Here is a 26,862-nt window from a genome sequence, read left to right on the forward strand (position 1 = left end):
CAGGCCTCTGCACCATAAAGCAGGACGGGAATTATGAGTGACTTATAGAGTTTGGTTTTTGTTTGTCGGGAGAGGACTTTGCTTCTCAATTGCCTACTTAGTCCGAAGGAGCACCTGTTGGCAAGAGTTATCCTGCGTTGGATTTCTAGGCTGACATTGTTGGTGGTGTTTACGCTGGTTCCAAGATAGACGAAATTATCTACAACTTCAAAGTTATGACTGTCAACAGTGACGTGAGTGCCAAGTCGCGAGTGCGACGACTGTTTGTTTGATGACAGGAGATATTTCGTCTTGTCCTCGTTCACTGCCAGACCCATTTCTTTTGCTTCCTTGTCCAGTCTGGAGAAAGCAGAACTAACGGCGCGGGTGTTAAGGCCGATGATATCAATATCATCGGCATACGCCAGCAGTTGTACACTCTTATAGAAGATGGTGCCTTCTCTGTTGAGTTCTGCAGCTCGAACTATTTTCTCCAGAAGCAGGTTGAAAAAGTCGCACGATAGGGAATCGCCTTGTCTGAAACCTCGTTTGGTATCGAACGGCTCGGAGAGGTCCTTCCCGATCCTGACGGAGCTTTTCGTGTTGCTCAACGTCAGTTTACACAGCCGTATTAGTTTTGCGGGGATACCAAATTCAGACATCGCGGCATAAAGGCAGCTCCTTTTCGTGCTGTCGAAAGCAGCTTTGAAATCGACGAATAGGTGGTGAGTGTCGATTCTCCTTTCACGGGTCTTTTCCAAGATTTGGCGCATGGTGAATATCTGGTCGGTTGTTGATTTACCAGGTCTGAAGCCACACTGATAAGGTCCAATCAGTTTGTTGACGGTGGGCTTTAATCTCTCACACAGTACGCTCGACAGAACCTTATATGCGATGTTGAGGAGGCTTATCCCACGGTAGTTGGCGCAGATTGTGGGGTCTCCTTTTTTATGGATTGGGCAGAGCACACTTAGATTCCAATCGTTGGGCATGCTTTCGTCCGACCATATTTTACAAAGAAGTTGATGCATGCTCCTTATCAGTTCTTCGCCGCCGTGTTTGAATAGCTCGGCCGGCAATCCATCGGCCCCTGCCGCTTTGTTGTTTTTCAGACGGGCAATTGCTATTCGAACTTCTTCATGATCGGGCAATGGAACGTCTGCTCCATCGTCATCGATTGGGGTATCGGGTTCGCCTTCTCCTGCTGTTGTGCGTTCACTGCCATTCAGCAGGCTGGAGAAGTGTTCCCTCCATAATTTAAGTATGCTCTGGGCATCGGTGGCTAGATCACCTTGGGGGGTTCTACAGGAGTATGCTCCGGTCTTGAAACCTTCTGTAAGCCGCCGCATTTTTTCGTAGAATTTTCGAGCATTACCCCTGTCGGCCAGCTTGTCAAGCTGCTCGTACTCACGCATTTCGGCCTCTTTCTTCTTCTGTCTGAAAATGCGTCTCGCTTCCCTCTTCAACTCTCGGTATCTATCCCATCCCGCACGTGTTGTGGTCGATCGTAACGTTGCGAGGTAGGCAGCCTGTTTTCTCTCCGCTGCGACACGGCACTCTTCGTCGTACCAGCTGTTCTTTTGCACTTTCCGAAAACCAATGGTTTCGGTTGCAGCTGTACGTAAGGAGTTTGAAATGCCGTCCCACAGTTCCCTTATACCGAGTTGTTGACGAGTGCTCTCCGAGAGCAGGAGTGCAAGCCGAGTAGAGAATCGTTCGGCTGTCTGTTGTGATTGCAGCTTCTCGACGTCGAAGCTTCCTTGTGTTTGTTGGCGTGCGTTTTTTGCTGCACAGAGGCGGGTGCGAATCTTAGCTGCAACAAGATAGTTCAATTAGCTTGCCTTAATTAGTTTTCCATGAACCTTGAGCACACATAAAAGTGAAAGACCTAACAGGCTAGGTTAGGTTAAGTAGGCCAATGAGCCACGTATAGATCAATTTTGGTCCTTTGCGATACCAGATGGAGTTCAGTTACTTGGTCCATGAGATTAATTTCATTTTCAATTTTCTATCTATACCTCTTCTAGTGTGTCATACCGTGGGGACCTCAGATGCTTACAACGTAGTCGTTCTAACGCGGGACAAGTACACGGGAGATGCTCCATTGACATTTTCTGCAGTCTTCTCGATCTGACAGACCCATTCTGCGGGCGTGAGTCGCCGCCTGACAGTATCCTTTTAGTATTCCTATTCTATCGAGTGCTAACAGAAATGTTGTGACTTTGTGAAATACCTAAAAAGTACAAATATGTATAAATAATCAGCGTGACGAGATAGGTTGATTTAGTCCGTCTGTTTGTCTGTTCTTTTGTATAGTATAACTTTCAGTTGCCAAAAAAATGCTTACGATGAAAAAGTAACAGGATTTGATGCTCCGCTCCTTTCACTGTTACACGTAGACGAAGCTTGGTGAATATACGAAATCTCCATCAATGTTTGCATCACACATAATCAGCTTTAGTGCGGCAGTAGTTGTAGTTGTACTCTAATAAGCACACAAACATTTTTGAATTTTTTTCAGTATATTTCTCTATTTCTATTATCTAGTCGAAAGCAATATTAGGAGCTCTTCTGTCTTGGAAGCGAATACAGATTAATTTTTAAAAGTCTCAAACTTAACGAATCACTCTCGTATGATTGCTATTCGTGTGTTCATTATAAAATATGGAAATAGTAATTAAAAATTTACGAATTACGATTAAAATTTTGAGGTATTGAGGTGTATATTTTTATACATAATGTGACGAATATTAATAATTTAAGTGGATTTATTCTCAGGTAACAATATGCTTTCCATAAATTTTTGTTAAATTTGTACGTAAAAAATTTTAAGTAATTTCTTTAAAAGAGAATTGAAGGACATACATACATACATATAGCCATATACCTATAACAATGTTAGGCATTTTTTTTGCGGTATATCCTCCCCGTTTTCTATAATATTTTTTGAAAAAAAACCGAGAGTATCCGTTCCACATTCTTCTGGTAAAAATGCTTTTTCATGTCGGAATACACCGGAGAATTAAAATTGCTTATCGCCAAATGGCAAGTATCTCATACCGGCTAATATACCTCATTTACTACATTTTACGGCTTTTATTCGTTAGTGTGTTCACTTAGACAATTATGTAGTATGTATATGTAAGTTTTATTATCATTTGGTGCGAGTATACATTGCGTATGAGTAATCTGAGACGAACATACATACATACATACATGCGTCTTCATAAATGTTTGAAATGTGAAACCACAATATGAAATAAGAGACATTAGTCACCAAATATTGTGTTTTAAATTGTAACGCAAATAAATATTATTTTTAATTAAATTTTCTATATTACACCATATCATAAAATTTAGCAGAGACTCTTACTTTTGCTTGGTGAGATAGAAATAATTTGTCATTGATGCTCAAAAAATTTAAATGATGCAGTTTTCTCGTAGATTTCGGTTTCCCTCTCCTTATGCAATAAAATAATATTTACTAGAGCGTGTTTTTAACTTTGCTGATTTGAGAGTTGCTATGGACCCTAAGCTTAACTTTAGCCTTCATATGGATAACATGGTATTGAAAGCAAAAGTTATACTCAATTTTGTTAAAAGTTGGTCTAAAGAATTTAGAGATCCACATGCTACTAAAACACTTTTTACAACTTTGGTTAGACCTACATATATTTTAATATGTTTCTGTTGTATGGAACCCTAGTTACCAAATCCATTCGGTCAAGTTAGAATCGGTTCAAAACAATTTATACTTTTCGCCTTAGGGCATTTTCGATGGGATTCTCGGTTGAGTCTTCCTCCATATACTTGTTGTTTAAAACTTATTAATCTACCTACACTTACTAGTAAAAATCCTGAATGAAAGAGTTAGAAATTCTTTTCTCCTGTCTGAAGTTTAATTTAATATCTCGGTTCGCTTTTAGATTTATGCCAATCTTTCGGTGGTATTCTCGCTAAAACCGATTACGTTGAAAGATTTCTAGAAATAAGTGCATCGAAAATATTAAATTTTAAAAAAATAATTTTCTGATATAACAATGCATTTAAAATGCAGTTTTTAGCAACATTATTTACTCATACTCTTCTTCTTGGAATTCTTGCAATAAATTGCTACTGAGTTTGAGTTGGTTGAGGAATGCAAAGGAACACTTACTTCCTCGAAAAAATACAGTTTTTCGAAACGATTTCAAAAAGTTAGAGTTTATTTTTTTCAAAGAATATTTTAGAAAATTTGTGTAGCATTTTTTTATTAAAAAAAAAAATTATTTTTAATGTTTATCTGATTTGCTACCTAAAAACTACTACTTCTGCCACGCACATATCTAAATAACATACTTTTATGGTTATGTCTTTTATACAAAAAACAAATATTTATGCAAATTTTATGACCTAAAAGCAAATTAGTAAGCGGTTTCGGCATATTAACACATATTTATAAATTGAAATGCAAACAACAAGCGCTGACATTTAGAGTACCCAGATCTAGCCGGTTTTCACAACACACATATGCAACATGCCGGCCGGTTTTTGGGTGACTCACCAGCCGCCACTTGGAATAGATTTAATGGAATATGCGACAAATTATACAAAAAAAAATTTACTCATAAACCACAAAACCAATGAATAAGAGAATGAATGGCACTTGTGTCGAGAGCATGCAATTTGAGCACCGCTGGCTTGTCAGCCGAGACTCATATTGATTTTCAGACTATTTCCCAATGAAAAAGCGAAAAACGAATAACGGCAGAGCAGATTTGCGGAAAAGCTCGAAAATCTCCCACGATTGCTGGTGAATGGTGCATAGCTGAAATATGAGTAATTGCTATGCGAAACTGCCAACGGCACAGCTGGCGGGCGAGCAAGCAGAGAAGGAGCAGACAGCGGCAGCTGACAGCGAACGAGTTGCCCGCAGCAGCGATTTTCAATATTGGTCGGATTGAAATCCTGTATTGGCGCACAGAAATATATGGACTGCAGCAGATTTTTATGACATTTTCGCTGCAGTTATGTAGATGAAGGTATGTGTGTATGTGTGTGCATGCGCAGATTTTTATGAACCTGAAAATCAACATTTTAGTTGTAAATTTTCATGGCGCCCACACACTTCAGCACTACAACAATTCGCCAACTGTCTGTGGATTATCAGGCAGTTGGACACATTCTTGCCACAATCAGCGCTGATGGGAAAAACAGCCATCGATTGTGTTGCTCATTTGCGCAGCCAGTCAAGCAACGCGTTTGTTTCGAGGGGAGAATGGTTGTCAGCATCTCATATGGGGCAACCGCAGCCTGTTTACCGCACACAATGGCTGTCAGTCAGTCGACTCGTCAGTCAGTGACACATTTGCCACAATTCTTCGCAGTCATCATAAATGTGCTGAGTGTAGACGCTTCTTTCATTATCTGCCATGGCAATGCGACTCGCTCTTAATTAGTATATGACAGTCCGGGTGCAGATGCGGCGTAAACATATGTTGCAGTTGCCGCAAATGCAAGCGGATTCGTAAGTAAGCAAGACATTTCGAATGAAATTACAAAAGCAAAAACTCGAACTATTTCCAGAAGTTATCTGGAGCTTATTGCCATGGCAGCGTCGGCAACATGAGTTCTCTGGCAGCTAAGCGCATCAGTAAATTGCCATATAAATGCACATGGAGTTGTAAGCGCTCAAATATTTCCTGCATTTGTTGTTGTAACACAGTGGTTGCATTTGACAGCCGGATAGTGCCGACTGAGAACAGAAAAGTACGAGTTCAAATAACAACTTGGTTCCAGCTATTGTGGTGTGAAATTGACATGTTGTGGCGCACATACTTGACTTCATTTGCTGGAAGCCATACAAAAATCTTGTTTCTGCATTAATTCTGCTTCATTTCTAATTGCCTGCTTATATTTCTGATTGTAGGTTTGTATTCGTATTTTATTCTGAGTAGCAAACTAACCTTGATTATTTGCTATAAATCTTTAGTTTTATCTTCCGTAATATTTCATGCATTCCTTTTTAAGCAACATTCCCCGTTGTCAAGATCCCTAAAAGTTTCGTGAAACATTTCCTTCGGATAACTCTGCGCACTAACACACTATTGTTGCGCATATTATCTCCGAGTCCGATTTTTTTCGATTCCCCACGTGATCCAAATACTGATGATACAATTATATATATGTTACCGGAATGTATCCGTATTTATATCAAACGAAGAACTGTCAACTTGGTAGCATTCCTATATACATACATATATATGGACGAAGGAACTCTGTAGTCAGTAAATTTTCGTAGTCTCCACAGTAACACCTTTCCAGCTACAACATTAACAGATACAACTGCAACCGCTTAACCCAAAAAAACTAACTAACACGCATCGCACACTCAAAATATGCTCCCAAAAGTGTTATATAAACATTACCAAATTTTTTAGCACAAAACTAATGTTTAAACAATGAGCTGTGAGGAGCTTGAAGACATATGTCTACTTGTTTGTGTGTAGTGTTTTTGCACTCCACAGTTGTTTGGATATGACAGACAGACTAAATGACTGACATATGTATATAGATATTGTTGTATGTGTGTGCTACTTACAGCTGACAAACACATTACATGCTTAAGTAGCACCATAGAAAGAAGAAGACACAGAAGTAAAACAACAAAACCATCTCCACTAGCATGAAACAAAAGTAGTTGCAAAAGCAAATAAGCGTCTGTATGTAGTAGTTTAGTTGCAGCAACGGGTAAATAGATTGCAATGGCTACCAATGCTGAAGTTGTCAAACTGACAACTAAGGAGCGTGTCTAATGTGGTAAGTGACAATTACATGCTGACATTGGCAGAAGATATACTAAAGTTCATTCATATATAAGATAAATTGAGCAAGGGAGACCAACAGTGAACTCTATTGTACAAAGGCTATTGTAGAACTGGTGCTTTTTGGACCAGTGTTGATATTTTGACGGATTTATAAAAATTATTTTTTGTCAAAAAAAAAAAAAATAAAATGGCGGATATTTCAGCGATCCCGTTGATTGACATATTTGCGGCCGTCAACTTTCTGACTAGACTTCTTATCTGAAACAAAAAAAGATAATTTTTTTAATCAGGAAGCGTTTATCAAGTGCATAATAGAGGGGTTTTGAGAATTTCCAAGAATTGCGGATGTGGGCCTGGCTTAAGTAAATCGGTTAAATAATTCGCTCGCAATTTTGACGGCCGGATAAAAAGAGTTAGTTTGGAGGAAACAAGCTTCAAAGTTTGGGTACCTCTACAGCCGCTGCATGAAGTGCAGTAGTTCTGGGACCTATTTCTGCGAAAATATTCGGAGTGAACCAATCAAACTTTGGGAATATTTTTTTGAATAGTTTTTCAATATATTAGAACGAAACACATTTTTTTCACTTTTTGAAAATTCTTAAGATAGGTTAAAGGTTTTTTTGTCATATAGACCAGATCTACTGTATGCTATAGCTCCAATAGGTTTTCTACTATAATATTTTATTTTATAACTTCTGTTAATAAGTTAATATTGCTTTGCCTGAAATTCTGATCAATTTCTAACTAGTTTAAAGATTACATATAGTCACGAAATATCCTCTCTGACACCACAGTGTGTCCATCATCAGTGAGTTTATGTACAAGAGAGCTCTGAAATTGACTTGAAGAACTAAGTACATACGTACCCTCACAAAAACAGAGCCCTATGCGCTGCTACAATAAAATACTGCGTGTCTTACTCTGCTGCATCCGGTGCGGCACTCGTCCGCTACAAAAACAGCAAAGCGAAAATAATACAGGACATTATTAACAAATATGAGTATAATATTTGTAACAGCATGTTTGAATTAAATGAAAATGTCTTTGTCAAAATATCGTTTTGTCTCTGAGTTTACCCTTTCACATGTGTATATTAGGGTGTGAGTTATTTCTTAAGTTGATTTTTTCTTTGCAATCACCCACTGAAGGTTCAGTTCTTGCCTTAAAATTGCATCTAACGCAAGCTAACTTTTTGATTTCACTTTAAAATCAAAATCATTTTATTTTTCCCATATTTTTTGGATGGGGTTTTTATATCTTTTGCTCTATATTGTCACCTAAAATGCAAAACAACGAATCTTCAAAAAAAATCGAAATAGAGTTTTGTATTGCTTAGAATTCACTACATCATATTACATATATATAACCGATTTATGTAACCAATATATAACCACTTTATAACCAAAACTCAAATTTTGTTTCGTTATGAGTGGTTTCTATTATATCGTTTCATCTTCGCCTGGAAAGGAAACTTATGAAAACTGATGTTAAGTTATTTTACGTTTTAAGTGACGATATGCTTGTCATTAAAATCTCTTCTTGAATCAACAGAGGCACCTCATGTATTCAAGCATCGTTTAGCTTTCAAATTACCCACACAAAGTCATCTTAATGCATACACTTCTTCTATCTCATCTTTTAACTTTTTGCATGCTTATCGCTCATTTTTGCAATCATTAAGTAATTAACTTTAATTTTGACTATTTTTTCTTCTTGTTTCTTACAGATTTCCTCAATAAAGCAGCGGTGGTTAAATATCCAATTTTAGCATACATTTGAGGTGAGTTATTGCAGCAGCATAAATTATTTTATAATCGCACCACTAATTAAAAGCACACGAGTTAAATATTGTAAACGCGCTTGTTTAGCAAAAAATATTGCTTAAAAATTAATAAATTTAAGCAATTTCGACTTGAAGTTTAAATTTTATCGCACACGCACGTCACTCCGTCTGCAACTCCATTCTAAAATGCTACCGAACTAGCCTTTGACCTTTGAGTGCTTGCAGTGTGCAGCTAAAAATATTTCTAGCTGTTAGCAATTTGTTTAAAAATGGATTTTGTGTGAAATGGATTTTCAAGGAAATAGTCTACACATTGTCTGCTTAAATTTAAACTTTATTTATACTCATATGGAGCGGCTTACGAAGGCACCAACACACATAGTAGTATGTTAATGCTCAGCATATATTTACATACCTGTATACGTCAAAAGTGTTCAAACATCAGGCACATTTACGAACTGAATTGCGTGTGCATATAAATCGCACCTACATTCATCTCTTCAATTCCTGCGTTACTTATACGCCCCAGCCACCTTTGTGTTTTCTAACGCCTAAAGTGTTAAAATAACAACAACAACGTAATATGAGTAGCTTAGGTTTTGAATATACCAACACATTGCCGTAGCAAGCAATTTGAGACTTTAAGCCAATTATATTCAATTAAAGTGCGTGCGAAGGCTTGATACACACATACTTATATACTGTAGTACTACTATGTTTGGAAAGCAAGTAGTAATTTCATACTTAATGTGGGCGGTTTGTGTTTTAGTTATGCAAGCTCACCGGGTGAGAGAATTTATGCGAAAAAAATTGTGAATTTTCCTGAGCTATTTTCATCATGCTTTATGCTTAATCAGCATGCTCCTGAATGTGTGTGGGTTAGTTAGGCTTGAGTTGATGAATTTGAATTTCATAATTTGTAAAGTTTTGTTTCTGAAAGTTGGGGAAATAAAAATAGAGGTAAAAAGTAGTTAACATTCTCAAATATTTATTTCTATATTAAATTGCTAAACGCTGAACAGGGTTTCAAACAAGTTTTTGACATCCTGAAGTAAAGTTCGGAGATTCTATAAAGTACATACAGATTATTGTTTATATAACTAATCAGCGTGACGATCTATCTAGTTTAGTGCCTTAGTTTTTGAGATATCAATCTGAAATTTTGCACACGTACTTTTCTTCCAAAGAAACGTATATTTTTTGGAACCTACGGTATCGTACCACTTTAACATATAGCTGGCATTCCAACTGATCGATAAATATTAAGTCCTTGTATAGTAAAATTTTTTATTTGGCAATATATCTTTACGAAATATGGTACTAATTATTGCCAAAGTCGACATTATAATCTTCGAACATATTGTTCAGTTCGGTTTACTATAACATATAGCAGGTATGCAAACTGACCCAAGAAAATATAAATACAAATCTTTTTCTACCCTTTTACGCTATAAAAATGGACTTGTGAACAGTATTATAGCGATATAGCGTTTTCATATACCATAATAGGGCTTTTGGAATTTCCATAATACCCGAGCATATACATATTATATTCGATATGAAAAATTATAAAATAGTCGTAACACTTTTTAATCAAGATTCATATATTAATGTTCCAAAACATTTTTAATCGTTTTTGGTACATATGTATATGTTTATTTTTAAATTTCCAATAGTCTAACGCTATTTCCAACTGATTCCTTTCAGTTGCTAACGTGTAACTCAAGATCATTAAGTAGTTATTCGTAGATCACTATGGTCATTATATATAATTATTTATATATTAATTTTAAACTAGTGGACCTTACCCATATGTACCTATAATACATATAATTGAGATGTTTGCTCTCTTCTCACAAGGTGAATTGCTGCAAGATAAAATCCCCTTCCAGCTCATAGAAGACACATTTATTTAACTATCTTTCTGGGACCTACTTCATACATCCCATTACACCCTCTTGACTGAGTCGCCACCACTTAAAATATTTTATTTTATACTTTGTTTGATATATTCTAAAAACCTCATGTAAAAATAAATAAGCTAATTTAGATACAATGCTACATCATATATCACTCAATAAACAGATATTCCATTAGCGTTGAATTCAAAATATTTTGCATTTGCCGCATTCGGAAGGTGTAAATCAAAGCATTTTCAATTGTCGCGTGCATTTATCTTTATCAAAAATGCTGGGGAAACAAAATCTATCTCAAATTAGGGCGAACACATTTCAATTGTGATTGAATTAATCGAGGCTGCAGAGGCAATGGGAGGCTGTCGGTATTGAGTCGAGTTTCCCTTAGGAAAATTAAGAGCTGGATTTTCGCTCAAATTCAATAGAATTTAAATTTTGATTTATATATGCATATGTATGTATATACCGACGAAAATATAAATACATATTTTTTAAGATACTCGTATTTTATATATGGATCTATTGAACATATTTGAAAATATTTTTTTGCTAAAGTTGAGCTAAATTTTGATTTAATTAAAATAAATTATAATATTTTCAAAAATTTTCACTCAAAATTTGTAAAAAAAAATTAATTAAAAAAGTAAACAAAGCAAAGTTCAAAAGAACAGATAAATTTTTTCTGAAATTCATTTAAACCTCAATGGTGGCATATTTCTTATTGGGTTTGCTCATAAGTGAATATTAAATGCCATTGGGGGAATTTTATTTATGCAGATACATTACAATACGTTTAGATAGCTGAAACCCCAAAAAGCGATGTAGATCTATATATGTGTTTACTTATAAATAGAATGGTAATAAATGCATTTGACTGTATAATATTTAAATATATTCTTATTTGGGCTAGTGAGTAGTATTTTTACCTTGAACAGCGTATATTAAGGTTGCCGCGAAGTCACTAAGGAAAAGAAGAGAACCCTATAAAATATCATTTATAAGTGATCAATAAGAGAAAATGATTTGAAATTTTTCATCCGTCTTTTTCTCACCAAGAAGCTGCTCATTTGTCGCAACCGCTGATATCTGATCACTTTTATTGTGATCGAGTCCCTATAGCATAAAGCTGTCCTACAAACTGACCGATTAAACTCAATTGCATACAATCTTTTGGATTTGTAAAGGGTATTAAAGCTGTGGTGTAATCAAAGTTAAAGTTTTTTTGTCTTTAGTCAAAAACAATCGATTAGAATTGAGTTGAACCAATAAACCAAACGTTTTGAGTACTTTGATTTACTGAAAATATAATTCATAATATGAAGAGGGATATATACATAGTACATCATATGTATCATACCGTTTATCATTGCTTGAAGCATTTCCATAACTTTCGATGTAGTTTTTGAATACCTCAATATCATCCCTGAAACTCCCTAACTACTTTTAATGTTAATTTTCGTAGCAAATGTAAATTGTTCGCTGGGTTAAGCAGCATGTTACATCCGAAGCTAATCAAACATTTCAGGGCACAAATATTGTATACACTCGGAAAAAGCTGTTCTCTTCACATGTTTGTACCTCATTTGATTTTATTCTTGTTGTTGCTATTCAAATTTGAGCCTGTTAAATGTGGTTCGTTTATATTTAGAAACAAAAATTGTGCTGGAAAATCAAAATAAAACAACCGTCGACGAAAACCAGACTGCGAGGCGGTTGAGGTCATTTGCAATGCACGCACAAACATACAGCGTTGCATTTTAAAATAAATTTTCTATTTTCAGATATATTTAAAATATATGCGTTTTGTGTTTCAATAAATTATTGCGTGTGTGTTTAAGAGAACCTCCTTTAAATTGCAGTTAATCGCTTTATTTCTTTGAGGTCTTTCTTGGATATAAAATATTTTACCGCAGTTTGCTTTCAACTTTTTACTTGGGCTTAGAAATAGATTTATGAATATTTTGCTGCTTTTAAATGTGTTGCAATTATAAGTTAATGGGTACAGTTCCGTTTTGTGCGTTGAGAGAGAATACGTCAATTCGATTAAAACTTTTGGGATCCCTTGTTTAACATCAATATTAAAGTTTTCTTCTCCATGTTTATAATCGAAACTTTTTCCTTAAGTGTTTCGGTACAGTACAAAAAAAGCTCATAGGTATATTTTTCTCTGCCTCCGTTTGTGAAACAATAACTATAAGGTCTTGTCAAAAACCATTACTTTTACATTAAACTGTAGATTTTATTTAGCATAGTTGCAGTGATGTGGTCTTAGTCAAATATGATTGATACGATAACTTGTTGCCATTTTCAAGGTTCAAAGATTTCGATTTTCACAAAATTCTATTTCACCAGCAAATCATCCGCCACAAACAGGAACAGGTGGTTATCAATTGGTGCCAAGTCGGCTTTGTACTAGGGGTATGCGAATCCAGTTCGATTCGAGTCGAATCGAATCCTTAGATTCGATTCGATATTCGAGTCAAATATCGAATATTTCGAATAGTTCGAATAATTCGAATTATTCGAACTATTCGAATTATTCGAACTATTCGAATTATTCGAACTATTCGAATAATGCGAATATATGGGTCGATTGATTTTTTGAAAATTTTAAACGAAAATGACAAATGTACGTCGGATGCATGACAGAAATTCAGATACTACTGGCGCTAATTAAAAAATCATGCAAATAGTCAAATATTAAAATTATTCGAACTATTCGAATAGTTCGAGTAATTCGAATAGTTCGAGTAATTCGAATAATGCGAATATTCGGTTCGATTCGCGTCGAATAATTCGAAATTTCGAATATTCGCATGCCCCTACTTTGTACTCATGAAACACAATTCCTCCCCTATTGATCAAAGCTGATCGCTTTTCCTTTAGACGGTCCAATGGTTGATAGTATAGGTCTGAATTAAGAGTTTGATTTAGGAGATCAGCTCATAAATGATAAATGTTTCACTGCCCATCCCACCAATCACATAGCAAAACCTTTTTGACCGTCATTCCTGGCTTGGTTTGCATTTTTATGCCCTGAGTAGAATAAATTAAGTTTGCCACGATGTTTGTAAACCCAAAGAAAATGTAGAAGACTCTGTAAAATATTCATCTAAATGATCGGCGGGACGAGAATAGTCTATTTAGCCTAGTTCGTCTGTCTGTCTATATATACGCGAACTAGTTGTTCAGTTTTTAAGTTATCGATCTGAAATTTTGTACACGTTCTTCTCGTCCCAAGGAGATGTTCATCTATCGGAACTGCCGACCTGCACTGAACTGAACAATCGAAAACTCTTTCATTTGACGAGTAATCTCCACAAAATTTGGCAAGAGTTGTTGCCTAAGGCAATGAAAACCAGCCTCAGATTTGTTCATATCGCATCACAACAACATTTAGCTGCGGAGTAAAGTTCTTGTAAGATTTTTTTTTTGTATCTGTAAGAGCTTTTGCAAGAACTGAAGCCGCTTGACCTTCCCAAGCGACTTGGCCACGCTCTATGAGCTCTTGAAAAATTTCAAGAAGACCCGAAGTTTTCAGACCAAATTTTCTTCAGCGATGAGATGGGTTAAATACGTATGTGAAAAACTTCAAATTGCCGTATTTGGGACGTAATAGTAACATGAAGAGATTCGAGAGCTGCCATTTCATCTAGAAAAAATAAACGTTTGGTGTGGTATGTGGACCAATGCAATCTTCGAACAAAATTTCTTCAAAAATTATAACGGTCAGAACGTAACCGTCAATGCAAACGATACCGCGCCGACGTGAAATTAAAGCTAGTGATCTCGACGAAATTTGATTTCAACAAGACGGCACCAGAGAACTCTTCGGTGAGTAGATAATTTCACATTTTGGGCGGGTCGTTTGGGCACCAAGATCGTGTGACACCCACCGTTTGCCTTTTTCCTGTGGGGATTTGCAAAGTCTAAAGTCTATGCGAACAATCTCACTTCGACTCAGGCCTTGAAGCAAAACATCACGTGTGTCGTTCGGCAGTTATCAGTCGAAATGCTCGAACGAGTCATCGGAAATTGGATTCAACAGGTGAACCATCTGAGACGTAGCATACAAATATAGTGGCTGCTATGTAAGAGGTCGCTGACTTATTAAATTAATTTTTATATAAAAACTTTATTCTTTACTGCATTTGTATTAGCGCTTGCTCCATCTATTACTATTGCACAATTCAAATTGAGTTTTGTTTTATATCTTTAACAGTAACAATAAAGCAGTCTCAACCCCTTTTAATTAACTTATGGCCAATAAAACCAGAAATAAAATCTTTCTTACAACTAACAAAATTAGAAAAAAAAACGCCAAACGCTCATAAAACGAAATCTCTCAGCGAGATTTGATTTATGAATTTATTGTCACAATAAACACGTATTGCCAATGCCAACAACAACAATGGGAAACAAAATGCAAACACTATCCAAAGCGGCGATCTGGTGGGGAAACACAAAGTTGTGACAGCGTTTCCCAGCACACATATTTGACACATTTTCACAACAACAAAAATGAAAACTAAAACACAAAACGAACGAAAAATATTCTATACAAACACGAAATATTGTATATACAAAACCAGGGTGCCAATGTGCCATACACCAGCGACCACACATCGCAGACACAAGCGGAAGTTGCCAACTGTCCTTGCGATTTCCAAACTATTTCTTTTTATTGTCGCTTCCGCCAGCGGCATGCAGCAATGCAACAGTTTCACCACACAGCTGAGGCCACTGCTGCCCTCGGCGGCTGCTGCTGTCCGTGGCTGCTTCGGTTTTTGCCAATATACTCGTAATGTCTACATTTACCCGCCAATTTGGAGATATGAATTATAGATATTAATAATTCGTGGAAGTGCGCCAGTTTGCTGAGCGTTTAGTTGCTCTCTTACTTTTCCGTTGCGAAACTTTACTGCCGCAACAGTAATGACAACAACAATTGTAGTGCAGTCTGTTGCTTCGGTTAAGACTTTGCTGTTGGCGGTGAGAGTTTTGTTTGGTTTTTCGGAGTTTAAGTGCCACCGTTCGATTTTTTCGTTTCATATTTATGTTATTTCTTTTTGCTGTGTGTCTTTAGTTTCTTTCTTGACAGGCGAATTTTTTGTTTGGGGTATTGTATTAGTATTTGATTAGTTGAAATCATATTTCTCAGCTGCATGGTGCAATTATTTTATAGTTTTTGGCTTGTTAGTTGGGCTCGTATCTTTACTATCTTTTGTTCATGGGTATATAATTTCAAATAGCGGAACAAAATCACCCCCTCATTCGAGGAATAGATAATGTTTATTTATTTAGCGTCAGTTGGGGTTTATTTACGACTGTTGATAAGCTTGTTGCTGTATTCGTAGATATAAACAATAAAATAATATATATTATGGTTTCGAAAGGTTCGAAGCAACTCGGTCTGACGTATGGAGCGACTTGTCGCATTTTACTTCGAGATCTTAAATTGAAAGCGAAAAAAAGCTTGCGCAAGAATTGAACCCACTCGACCTCCCTACTGCTTCGCTCAACGGACTCTACAAAAGTTCCAAGAAGATCAGATGTTTTCGGGCCAAATTTTGCTCAGCGATGAGACCAATTTCTGGCTCAATGGGTATTTAAACAAGCAAAATTGCCGCATTTGAGACGAAAATCAACCTGAGGAGATTCAAGAGTTATCATTTTATCCAGAAAAAACAACAGTTTGGTGTGGTTTATGAGCCGGTGGAATCATCGATAAATATTTCTTCAAATCTTGATTGCACTGAGAACGTTACAGTCAGTGGTGGCCGTCATTGCGCCATAATAACCGAATATTTGATGCCTGAAATTGAAGCTCGTGATCTCAGCGGCATTTGGTTTCAATAAGACAGCCTCCCTTCTAACACATCGCATCAATCAATGGATTTATTGAGGGAGCTCTTCCGTTAGGGGTAGAATATTTGAGTAGAAGAAATATTGTTCCGAAACCAAAAACCCGAATAGTTCATAAAAAAATGAAGTGAAAAAAACATAACAAGCTAACCAAAAATATTATTTAAGTGCAAGCAACATACCCGCATGTATTTACAAATATAACTGACCCAAATCCCAACTCTAGAACCCATCTAAGCCAGTTTGACGGCATTGCTGTGGATATACCGTAAGCAAATAAATAGCTAGATTGCATGTTCACATAGCAAACTAACAACTCAAGTTGCTTCGAAGACACTTAGTGCTGGCCATGGTTGCGGCAGCAATGCTCACACTCAAGTGGCAAGTGGAAAACCGAGATTTTCGACAACAAATAAAAAACGAAAAATTATTGTAAGCAACAAGTAAGGAAGGGCTAAGTTCGGGTGTCACCGAACATTTTATACTCTCGCATGATAAAGTGATAATCGAGATTTCATTATCCGGGAGATTTACCGATATTTTCGGTGAAAAATTAGGTTAGGTTAGGTTAGGCACTGAGCTCTTCGTGTTCGATATCAAGGACCTTGAAAAGTTATAGTCCGATCACGACAATTTTTCCACAAGGGATACCTCAGCTCAAATACCGTATTTGTGTAAAGTTTTATTCCGCTATCATCATTGGTTCCTAATGTATATATTATACAGAGAAGACATCAGATGGAATTCAAAATAGCGTTATATTGGAAGAAGGCGTGGTTGTGAACCGATTGCACCCATATTTCGTACATATCATCAGGGTGCTAAGAAAATATTATGTACCGAATTTCATTGAAATCGGTCGAGTAGTTCCTGAGATATGGTTTTTGGTCCATAAGTGGGCGACGCCACGCCCATTTTCAATTTTTAAAAAAGCCTGGGTGCAGCTTCCTTCTGCCAATTCTTCCGTAAAATTTTGTGTTTCTGACGTTTTTTGTTAGTCGGTTAACGCACTTTTAGTGATTTTCAACATAACCTTTGTATGGGAGGTGGGCGTGGTTATTTTCCGATTTCTTCCATTTTTGAACTGTATATGGAAATACTTAAAGAAAACGATTCTGTAGAGTTTGGTTGACATAGCTATAGTAGTTTCCGAGATATATACAAAAAACTTAGTAGGGGGCGGGGCCACGCCCACTTTTCCAAAAAAATTACGTCCAAATATGCCCCTCCCTAATGCGATCCTTTGTGCCAAATTTCACTTTAATATCTTTATTTATGGCTTAGTTATGACACTTTATAGGTTTTCGGTTTCCGCCATTTTGTGGGCGTGGCAGTGGGCCGATTTTGCCCATCTTCAAACTTAACCTTCTTATGGAGCCAAGAAATACGTGTACCAAGTTTCATCACGATATCTCAATTTTTACTCAAGTTACAGCTTGCACGGACAGACGGACGGACAGACGGACGGACGGACAGACAGACATCCGGATTTCAACTCTACTCGTCATCCTGATCACTTTGGTATATATAACCCTATATCTGACTCTTTTAGTTTTAGGACTTACAAACAACCGTTATGTGAACAAAACTATAATACTCTCTTTAGCAACTTTGTTGCGAGAGTATAAAAACATAACCAGCAAACCAAAAATATTATTTAAGTGCAAGCAACACGTACACACATACATAGTAAACACACAATCATACATATATACCCGCATGTATTTACAAATATAACTGACCCAAATCTCAACTCAGAACCCATCTAAGCCAGTTTGACGGCATTGCAGTGGTTATACCGTAAGCAAATAAATAGCTAGATTGCATGTTCACATATATACATATGTTTATATATATTTATTTATGCATTCGTATATGCTATATGTAGTTGCCACCACTTTGGCCAAGCAAACTAACAACTCAAGTTGCTTCGAAGACTCTTACTGCTGGCCATGGTTGCGGCAGCAATGCTCACACTCAAGTGGCAAGTGGAAAACCGAGATTTTCGACAACAAATAAAAAACGAAAAATTATTGTAAGCTAAGGAAGAAATAAATATAAATAAAAGTGCATAAAGAAATAATACCAGCAGCAAGCCATAACAAATAAGTCATCAAATGTGCAACCAAGCGCATACTTGTGGCAATTTGAGCAGCTTCAGCTACAATTTCAATATGACTTCTCAGCTGCCACGAAAAGGAAATAAAAATATTTGTTTGTTTCGTTTTTCTTAACACTTTTATATGATTTGCTAGCCTTGCTTCTCTTCTTACCAACACTTTATAACTGATAATGCGGCGGATAATAATGTTGCATGCATCACAAGTGCAAGTTAAAATACTTTGAGCCGCCAACTTTTTCAATTTCTTTTGCTTCACCTCCTTGCACGCTTCTTCATTTCTTGAGCATTGAACTTAAGCTGAAACTTTCCAAAGCATTGAGGTGTGAATGCGCTGAGCTGCCACCCGCTCACCGCCTCTTCCGGCTGTTGGTGTTGGCATCATTCGGTTTCATTAACATTTTTTCACACCTACCTTTCTTGCTTTCTTCCACTCTCTTCTACATTCGTGCGCTATTTTTCACAAATGCAAAAATCAAATTGTTGTTTACTTATTTAATTTGGAAAGAAATGTTGTTGTTGTATTATTTGTACCTACTCCAGTTTTAGCATGCAGCATTCATGATTAATGAATTTATTTGGCGTTGTTAACTGTTCTGGTTTCTTTGTACATTCATTTTTGAGGAAAACAAAAATTTCTACGAGGGTAGTTTTACAAGACAGTGAGTTTTTCAACCTGTAAATACTCTTTCTACTTTTATGTCAACGGTTTTCTTATCAAAAGACCAAAGCCTTGTACCACCGAACTATGATAAAGTTGTATAGGAAGAGATATGGAAGATTTTCGCTCTTTGGCGCCAATTGGAAATTCCAAATGTAACCTGGTCTTCTTCACCTGGTCTTTCCAACAGACTAAAGGAAGCTAAAGATCCTCTGCTTCCCCGGTGGGTACTGCGACGAATACTCTCGGATCTGGGGTACTTTCATCGATTTGGATTACATGATCCAGCCGGCGTAGCCTATACTCGTACTAATATAACTAGCTTTCATTCTTCTGATCTGCAAATTACTTTTGAAAGGCCTCTGTGAAGCTGGAAAACATTTCATCAGAATACTTTGAGGTGTTAAATTGAATAAGGAAGTGTTGAGATAATTGTTAAACAAATTTTTGTGAACAAAAAGAAGGAGTAAGACTTTTAAACTTTTCCGTTGGGCGCTGATTAAGTAATCTCCAGACAAAACCCCTACAAAAAGAGAAAGACAAGTTTTACCGAGTTCGAAATCTCTTGCAATTATATTTAAAAATATTTAAATTCAAACAACTTTTTAAAATCTCATTGTTTTATCAAACAACCCCCGTGGCATTGTGCGCTCACGCTAATCTTTCTATTTTTGGTCGCTCTTACAGTGTAAATTCGCAGACGTGGGCGCGCATGTATAATCCATTAGCCAGCATTTGCTCATTTAGACTTATTTGGCAGCGAAAATCTTAGTTAGCTAATTTCATTTGTTATAATCATATTTCCGGATTAGTGGTGTGTTAAAAGTTCGTGTGGTTGATAAATTTCATTCAGAAGTGGCTAGATTTATCCACAAGAGTTGATGAACTCTACCAAATGTGGGATTTTGTGAGAAGTTGTGCTGATTTGCGGCAATAGTGATGATTTAAAGGCTTAATTAATAAATAATGCATAAATACATAAATTAAGTAAGCCAGGTTTTCTCAAGCTCCTATATAATCTCAACTCATCAGAAACTGCGAAAGAAATATTTACTCAATAACTGGAGGATAAATCCAGCCTGATATATAATATTTTTTTCTGCAAACTTTGTATCATTTCTTTCAGTTATTGCTACTTAATATTCAAGAAGCGTTTAAGGTAGCCACAAATAGCTAAAATTAAAACATTAGACAAGCGAAAATAAATCACAAAGGCCTCTTACACCCCAGTATACAGTTAGGGTTAAACAATTAAGGAGAACATCAACTTGATTTATTTTTAAAAGTCTGCCATAAACAATAAAATATTGAAATATAGTTATTCAATTCAATACAAGGTTATTTCATTAATTTTTCAAATTTATTTTTAACTATTTTATATTTATTTTAATTGTGTCTTTCTCTTTCTGAATAAATCTCGTTAATAACAAAGCTAATCCTAAATTAATTAAAGTTCACCCGAAAATCTTATATACTGTTAGCTTTTATTATTCCTTTCTTCCAAATTAATTTCTCAACTTTCCAACCGAACTTTCACTTTATCGAAAGTATGTTTAATGAAATAAATCATATTCAAAATGCTTTGTAGAAAATTCTAATTACATTTTTCTATTGTTTCTCATTCTCTTTTCTAGCCCAACCACCGCAAGTCAACCGAAAAAAGCCTTTAATGACCGCTTTGCATGTGGTATAAAGAGCTTTTGTTTCTTGAAACAATTACACGATGTTGACTGAGAAATTAGTTTGTGCCTTTAATCATGTATCATTATCTTAACCTCTTTGCTTTATACTTTCGTTCGATTCTAAAAATAGATTGTCAAAAATTGAATATTCATTTCAATTCTTTACTACTTTTGTAATTTTAAATTACGCTGACATTTCAAAAACCGTTATCGGTGCATTCAAACTCCTCTTTTGTTTACAGATGTCGAAAAAGAGATATTTATTGCATCCAACAGATGAGAAAAAAATTTCCTGACTATGTGAGTAAAAGTAAATTCTTTAGAGATGAGACTATGATAAACCTTTTTCTTCCATAGCTGTAAATTTATTGTCCAAAAAACCTGCTCATTAAATTAAACTGAATATTTTTTGGGTTTATTTTATTGTTTTCGAAGTTTATTGTTGAAAACTTGAAATTTATAATTATTATATATTCACGTTTCACTTTTATTGGAATCAGCATTAGATTGAAAGCATTTTTAATATTTCATTGGGTGTGAAAACAGTTTTTCAGACGCATTAAAAACCGCGAAAAATTCAAAAAACGTTATTCAAAATGATAACATTGAGTTTACAGCTTTCCGAAAATGTCGTCAAAGCGTTTTCATTTGGCAATGTTTTCGTAAAATTTAAACGGTGTAAATGGATTTTTTTCTTACGATAGCCGCTTTTACTTAATTTGGAAAAGTTCTTTCCTGAAATAAAAGCACTTTCTAGTTTATTAAAAGTACTTTTGTTCTAACTAAGCCGTTGTATGTTAATTTGTAACAATTTTCAGCAAAATATCGGACATTTTTTTCCTTCTAGAAAGGATTCTATTGTATGAGGACTTCTAAACACTATTCTTTGTAGCAGGAGAACCTCTCATAACTTCAAAAAATGTAGAAGTTATGTTTTCTTCGAATATATGTCTGGTTGGTTAAAAATGTAGTAACAATATAAAAATCACTCTTTAGGTTTTAATGGTTGTTGGTAACGTTATAGCGGCCTAAAACATTTCTATAATTATTCCAGGAAACAGTGCCGAGCTGATTGACCTTTGCAAAGTATCCGTTTCGGTGACATAAAGACTGTTCCGCAAAGATAGTTTATTGATATGCAATTCTTTTTCACAAAAATACATTAATAAATAAAAATGTTATATATTATCAATTTCATTAATATACCTTTGACTAAATTTAAACAAATAATTTATTAAATTATTATTTTTATTTGCAGACTATGGCCAGAGAGTTTCTGCAATCTTGAACACCGCCTCCTCTTGCTTTACGTGCATACAAAAACCAACGAATAATCGGATTCGACCTTCAACACAACATGTCCTCTTCGATATGTCCACACTTCACGCAGAACGCGTGGAAGAAGGATCTCTGTTCCAATTGCTTCAAGTCTAAAGACGAACACAAGACCGGCAACTCCACTTACAAATACACCAGCGCCATGGATAGATCGAAATTCACCACGAATTTAATGTCCAAACTCGATTTGGATACTAAAAAGACTGATTACCCTAACAAGCATAAATCACCCGCAAAAAGCATAATGAAAAAGTCCTTTGCTTCGCTCAAAACCAAAACCGGCAAAGGCAAAACGCATAAGGTTACCTTTCCGAAGAACATCTCCGAGGTGATTGGTGTTGGCGGTGAATGGTCCGACAACGACTCGGATGACGATGATGATCATGATTTCATGAATATTGGCAATGAGCGCGACGATAATGCCGCCACCAGCACCGACGACGAGGAAACACTCGAGCTGAAGCGCATCACGCGTGCCAATACCGACTTCAACATGAACAATGGCAATTTGTTGGGCGATCCACAAGAGAATATTAAGCGTTCATTTGCAGCGCTCAAGCTCGGCGCACCACAGGTCGATAAGGAGGGTAAAAAGCAAACGCTTAAAATAAATGTTACACCTTTTGGAGCCACAACGTCCATTGACAATACCAAAACAGCAACATCATCGATAACCGCCACAACAGCAAAGGCTAAATTTGAGACGAAAGTGAGTGAACCGAGTGAGCCGACAATGGTGGTCAAACAGTGTGCAACCGTTGTTAAGTCAATAAAGAAGACCACAACGGCAGCACCGCCAGCGACAGCCATAGCGAATGCAACGAAAATAACAACAACAGCATCGACTAAAACAACAACATCTTACATGACAGCCAGTGCAAGCAGTTTGTTGAGCTCGGCGCAGGCTAAGCAAGAAGCTTTGGCGGCGAGCGATAGCGATGGCAAAAATAGTCCACCCATTGAACGCGCCATGGAGAAATCGCTTTTGGACGAGATTTCTGAGACGTTGGAAAAGAAGCAGAGCGAAAGCAAAAAACTGGCCACCGAAAAGGAGGTGTCTACTACCTCAGCCACAAGCAGCGGTAGTGAATCCACGGCCAGTGCCATGAACGGCACGCTCTTAGCTACAGCCGCTTCCACTGCCGTGCCGTCAAAGATTAAATTCGAGATTAGCAGCTTGAGCGACGCTGTGGAGAATAAGCCATTTCCTGAGCTTAAGAAGCCGATCGCACGCAATCCACCTATTACAAAGGATCATGCCAAACCCAAAATAAATGTCTTCCATAAATACTCGGACAGCGACAGCAACTGTTCGGACAACGAGAATGGCATCTCGGCATACTACGATGTTGTCGAAACACAAATAAGCTACGAGAATCTGCCAGACGGCAAATGTGATGCGCAAGATAAGCCAAGTGCGGCCAATATTGGAACTGCAGCCGCAACCGCAGCTGCAACTGAGAATAAGTGCACCAAGAATGCAAGCAATAAGAACGACACTTCTATCTTCTCCAGTTCGCAATACATCACGGACATGTTGTTGTCATCGAAGACACGCGCTGCCTCATACAATCTGCACGAAGGCAACTTTATGACCAGCAAAATAACATCCGACGGACTGATAGTAACCAAGTGCAGCTCCGACGATGCGCTCGATTCGACGGGCAGCAGTTTCGATGGCAGCAGTGATGAGGAGACCTCATACAATATGATACGCAGTGAATCGGACTCTGGCATCGGCATCAGCATTGGCAACGAGTACAAGAATAGTGGCGTTGAAAAGGAACGCGTGCGTGTCGAGAAGAAGCTAAGTGTGAGCACCAACAACTCCGACTACGAGGATATCCAAGTGGCGAATCAAACCAACACAACAACCACAGGCAAAACCACAACAAAAGTGACAACCACAGCAACGGCAGCCGCCAAAGCGAAGACAGCTTTCATATTGGAAAAGAGCAGAGAGTTACATGGTGAACCAGACGGCAGTGCAGATCCGGATGGCAGTCTGGAAAACAAAGAGTCAAATGCGACACAACTGCCAGCATTGCCTAAATCGCCGCCACCCACGAAACTGATCGATGCGCGTCCCTCCTTCTTACATGGTCTGCAGAAGCAGCATCCACCTATTTTGCTGAAGAAACCGGATCTTCCCGCAAAGCCGGTGGTGTCGCCAACATGCTCACCATTAAAGACATTTGTCAGCAAACGTACGCCAACGAATGCCGAACAACAAGTCATCAATCAATTACACTTGGTGATGTCAAAATCCAATGAAAACCTGAACTTGAGCGCTGCGACGCCAGAGGCAATGAAAGATGATGCAAAGCTAAAGAAGGGCAGAGCGCCAAATCCGCCGCCCGAGCAGAAAACTAGCGCGCCACCAACGCCAGAACGCGACTACAATGCTGCGCTAGAATTCGAGAAAGCACGCGGCACAACCGCCGATGTCGCCGTAGAAGAGAAGTTTACCAAAAAAGTCGCCAATGCAGAACAACAATCGGCGCCGCCAACAGCTCAAGCACAAACTGAAGCCGAGAAGAAAGCAAATAATGAGCAGAGTATTGACGCTAAAATGTCTGTTGATCGCTCAGAAGCAGACAAGTCGAATGTCACATCTTCACAGTCGGCAAGCGAACAAACAGCAACAGCCATAGCCGCCACAGCAGCCGCTGCCAATGCAGCCGTAGCTGCCGTGGCTAATCCAAACAGCATTTATATGCGCAAAGTAGCGCCAACAACCGCAACGAACGCTGCACACAGCAGTCTTACGAATGGCACGAAGAACACCGCTTCGCCGGTTATACGAGAGAAGGACAAACGTGAACGCGCCACAGTCAATCCGAAATTCCGCAGCCTCAATACATTTGTGACGCAACGCAGTAATGCGCTGAAGAACATGCAACTGCAAACGGCCACATCATCGCTCAGCCTCAAGCAATCACTTACACCAGAGCCACTGCCGAAGAATCACAAGAACCTGTCACTGTCCGAGGAATGTCTGCCCGATGTGACACAGACCAATATGACGGTGAATCTGCCAACATTACCGCCGACAAGTGACAAAAAATTGTTGACGTCGCAACAGCAACCAACGCCGCCGCAAAAGACCAAGACGAAATTTTCGATTAAGAAATTCTTGCGCATGGGTGCCAGCAAAACGACCGACAATCTGCACAAAAAAGATGGTATCTACTCGGAGATTTGTACGGGCGAGGAGACGGGTGTGGTGGGTAAGCCGCGCTTAGTGATCATTCATCCGATCGACATTAATCCGACCGCCGTGGAAGTGGTCAAAGACATAACAAAGACCAGTGACGCGGTCACAGCACAAACAGTGGCCGTAGTGACGGCCAAACCACCAGCGCCGCCCTTGCGCAACATGGACGCACAACGTTCGCACGAGCTAAACAAACCGGCACGTCCGCCGCCACCAAAAAGCGCCGAGTTGCGTCGGAAGCAAGCAAGCATCGGTCTAAATGCCGTGTCTATGTCGGTGACGGACTCGCCGGTTGGACGCAAGCCAGGCGGGTTAAGTACGTGCGATGCAGGTGGTTCTATAAAATCAAAGTCGGACAATGTTTATGCCAATTTAGGTAAGTGTCTTGCACAATTCTATGAAGAATTAACAGATTTTATTTGCAACAAGCGTATGATTTATGAAAATAATTATTTTTTTTGCAAAGTCTCAGTTGTCCCATTTTCTCTATATAATAATAAAATATTACATAATAATATTACATAATTGCACGATAAATTACCTCATAGTCGAAGATAACATTTTTCTTAAAAGAACATTCTCCCAAGAGCACCCTTGCTTTGATACTTATACTTGTGAGTGTAGTAGCTATTGATTTCCATCAATATATTTATACCTTTAACTGTATATACTAAGTTTACTACGAAATTTATCACACCATAGAAGGAAATGTCGGAGACTTTATAAAATAAATGCGTAAATGAACACCACGACGAACCGAGTCCGTTTAATCATGTCCCGTCTGTCCTTCAGTTGTTGAAATATCCGCCGATATCGGACTACTATAGCATATATATTCTATACAAACTGAAAGATTGGAATCAAGTGCTTGTGTGGAAAACTTTTTAATTCGAGGAGATATTTTCACGAAATGGTATAAACTCCACAGAAATTGTGCACATCTTTTCATTATAGCATATAGTTGACATACAAACTGAACAATCAGAAGCAAGTTCTTGTATGGAAAACTTTTTCATTTGAATATATCAATATCTTCAACAAATTTGGCATGGATTATTGTCTAAGGCAACGGTACAACCGCTGAAGAAGTTTTCAGATCGAGTCCCTTACCCAATTGTAAGAAACCCTTTGTATTTCTGACGGTTTTTTTTTTAATGAAATGGACTTTATTTCAAAGGAAAAGCACCTCGATTTCTAATTTGCTAGCCCAAGTTTAGTCAACAAGAATACGAAACTCTGAATCTATCTATAAGACCTAGTATGATGAAAACTGAAATGCCAGTTCATTTTTTTCACTCTACTCTTGCATTAGAGAACCTCTCTCTCGTATATAAATAAGGTGAAACCGTCTAGAGTATTTCTGAAAGCCTTTACATAGGAATTGTATCTCTAGATGAGTTATAATTTGGTCAGCAATTTACGTTCGCAGTATGTATTCGCAATAGGTGATAACTCTATTTTTAAAATGTTTCGCCATTTTGTCTTCTGAGCGGGTT

At 37.5% G+C, this 26,862-nt stretch overlaps 1 protein-coding gene across 5 annotated transcripts in view; it reads left to right on the forward strand.

Moving 5' to 3' along the window:
• Positions 1-26,862, forward strand: part of LOC105227640 (mucin-22) — a 121,585-nt gene that overhangs the window by 82,951 nt on the left and 11,772 nt on the right. For all 5 annotated transcript variants that reach the window (XM_049448678.1, XM_049448679.1, XM_049448680.1 and 2 more), the window contains 2 exons: positions 8,512-8,565; positions 22,070-25,742. In XM_049448678.1, the coding sequence (XP_049304635.1) occupies positions 22,169-25,742 (3,574 nt within the window). In that variant the 5' untranslated portion in view covers positions 8,512-8,565; positions 22,070-22,168. The remainder of the gene's footprint in view (positions 1-8,511; positions 8,566-22,069; positions 25,743-26,862) is intronic.

Source organism: Bactrocera dorsalis, chromosome 2 (assembly GCF_023373825.1).
Source record: "Bactrocera dorsalis isolate Fly_Bdor chromosome 2, ASM2337382v1, whole genome shotgun sequence".
In the NCBI taxonomy this organism is placed as follows: Eukaryota; Metazoa; Arthropoda; class Insecta; order Diptera; family Tephritidae; genus Bactrocera; species Bactrocera dorsalis.